This window comes from Nestor notabilis, unplaced genomic scaffold (genome assembly GCF_000696875.1).
Source record: "Nestor notabilis isolate BGI_N333 unplaced genomic scaffold, ASM69687v1 scaffold26854, whole genome shotgun sequence".
In the NCBI taxonomy this organism is placed as follows: Eukaryota; Metazoa; Chordata; class Aves; order Psittaciformes; family Psittacidae; genus Nestor; species Nestor notabilis.
In genome coordinates this window covers 2,866-3,939 of record NW_009924704.1, presented here as the reverse complement: position 1 = coordinate 3,939, position 1,074 = coordinate 2,866, and the positions used below count along the sequence as shown (strand labels likewise).

The following is a 1,074-nucleotide window of genomic DNA, read 5'->3' as shown; positions in this document are numbered from 1 at the left end:
CCAGGGGAGTGAGTCCCAGCAAGCCCCACAGCACCCCAGCTCTGCGCTCCCCTTGTGGGGGACACCCATGGGCCCCCCTGCTCCCTCCCGGCAGGTCCTGTACTTCCCTGACCGCTGGTGGCACGCCACACTCAACCTGGACACCAGCGTCTTCATCTCTACCTTCCTGGGGTAAGGCTGGGAGCACAGGGATGCATCCCCATCCTCCCGCTCCTGCAGCCACCAGCTGTTGGGACCAAGCACCTCAAGTTCTGGTTTTTACTGGTCTTTTCCCTTCCCTTTGGATTAAAGTTGTTGTTCTGCCGCTGTGCTTTGTGTGTTGGTCCATCCCCACCGTCACCGGAGTGGCCTGAGCCCATGGGGACAGGCAAACCCACTCCCAGAGGCTGGCCCTGCTTCCCAGAGCAGGCTCTCCCCTGCCTGGTGCCATGAACCACTCCAGCTTTTGAGTTTCCACATTTATTGCTGAAGTAATTTTATTTTCATATATATATTTCTGAAGTTGACACTTCCAGGGGTGCTCAGAAGCCAGGCAGCCCGTCAGCCACCCGAGACCCTGGAGGCTCGGTCGGATGCAGGTTTGGTGGTTATTCTTTTGTTTGTTAAAGGGATTTCATTAAAAGGAAGAACTTTTTAACCCGGGTGGTTGTTCACAGGGAACCACAGTCCCAGCGGGTTGAGGGGACTCAGGAGCCAGCCCCATCCAGCCCAAGGGGGCTGTTGTTTCCCAGTAAAAGCCAAGGCAATTCCCTTGCCACCCTCACACGTGGCTCTTTCCAGGGAAGAGGAGGACCCAGCCCTGGCCAGGCAGGAGAAGGAAACAACTATGTACATGGGGAGGGAATGGGGCCAGACCAGCAGCAGGCGCTCACCCCGGCAAGCTCCTCGCAGCACCTCCCTGGAGCAGGATGGGATCTTTGGGGATTGTCAGCTGCCGGAGCCGAGGGGGGCTCTGCTCTCTGGGCGATGAAGATGATGGTGAGACCTTCCAGGCCGCTGCGATGAGCCAGCCTTCTCCACGGTCAACAAGAGCTTGTGGAGCGGGGAGCCCGGGGGGCCTTCATACCACCCCAG

The 1,074-nt window shown here is 58.6% G+C and overlaps 1 protein-coding gene across 1 annotated transcript in view; it reads left to right on the top strand.

The window, feature by feature from the left end:
* Nucleotides 1-187, top strand: part of JMJD8 (jumonji domain containing 8) — a gene marked incomplete at its 5' end in the record, with an annotated part of 997 nt that extends 810 nt beyond the window's left edge. Inside the window, one exon of the mRNA XM_010012739.1 lies at nt 95-187. Within this exon, the coding sequence (XP_010011041.1) occupies nt 95-175 (81 nt within the window). The remainder of the gene's footprint in view (nt 1-94) is intronic.
* Between the last annotated feature and the right edge of the window lie 887 nt (nt 188-1,074).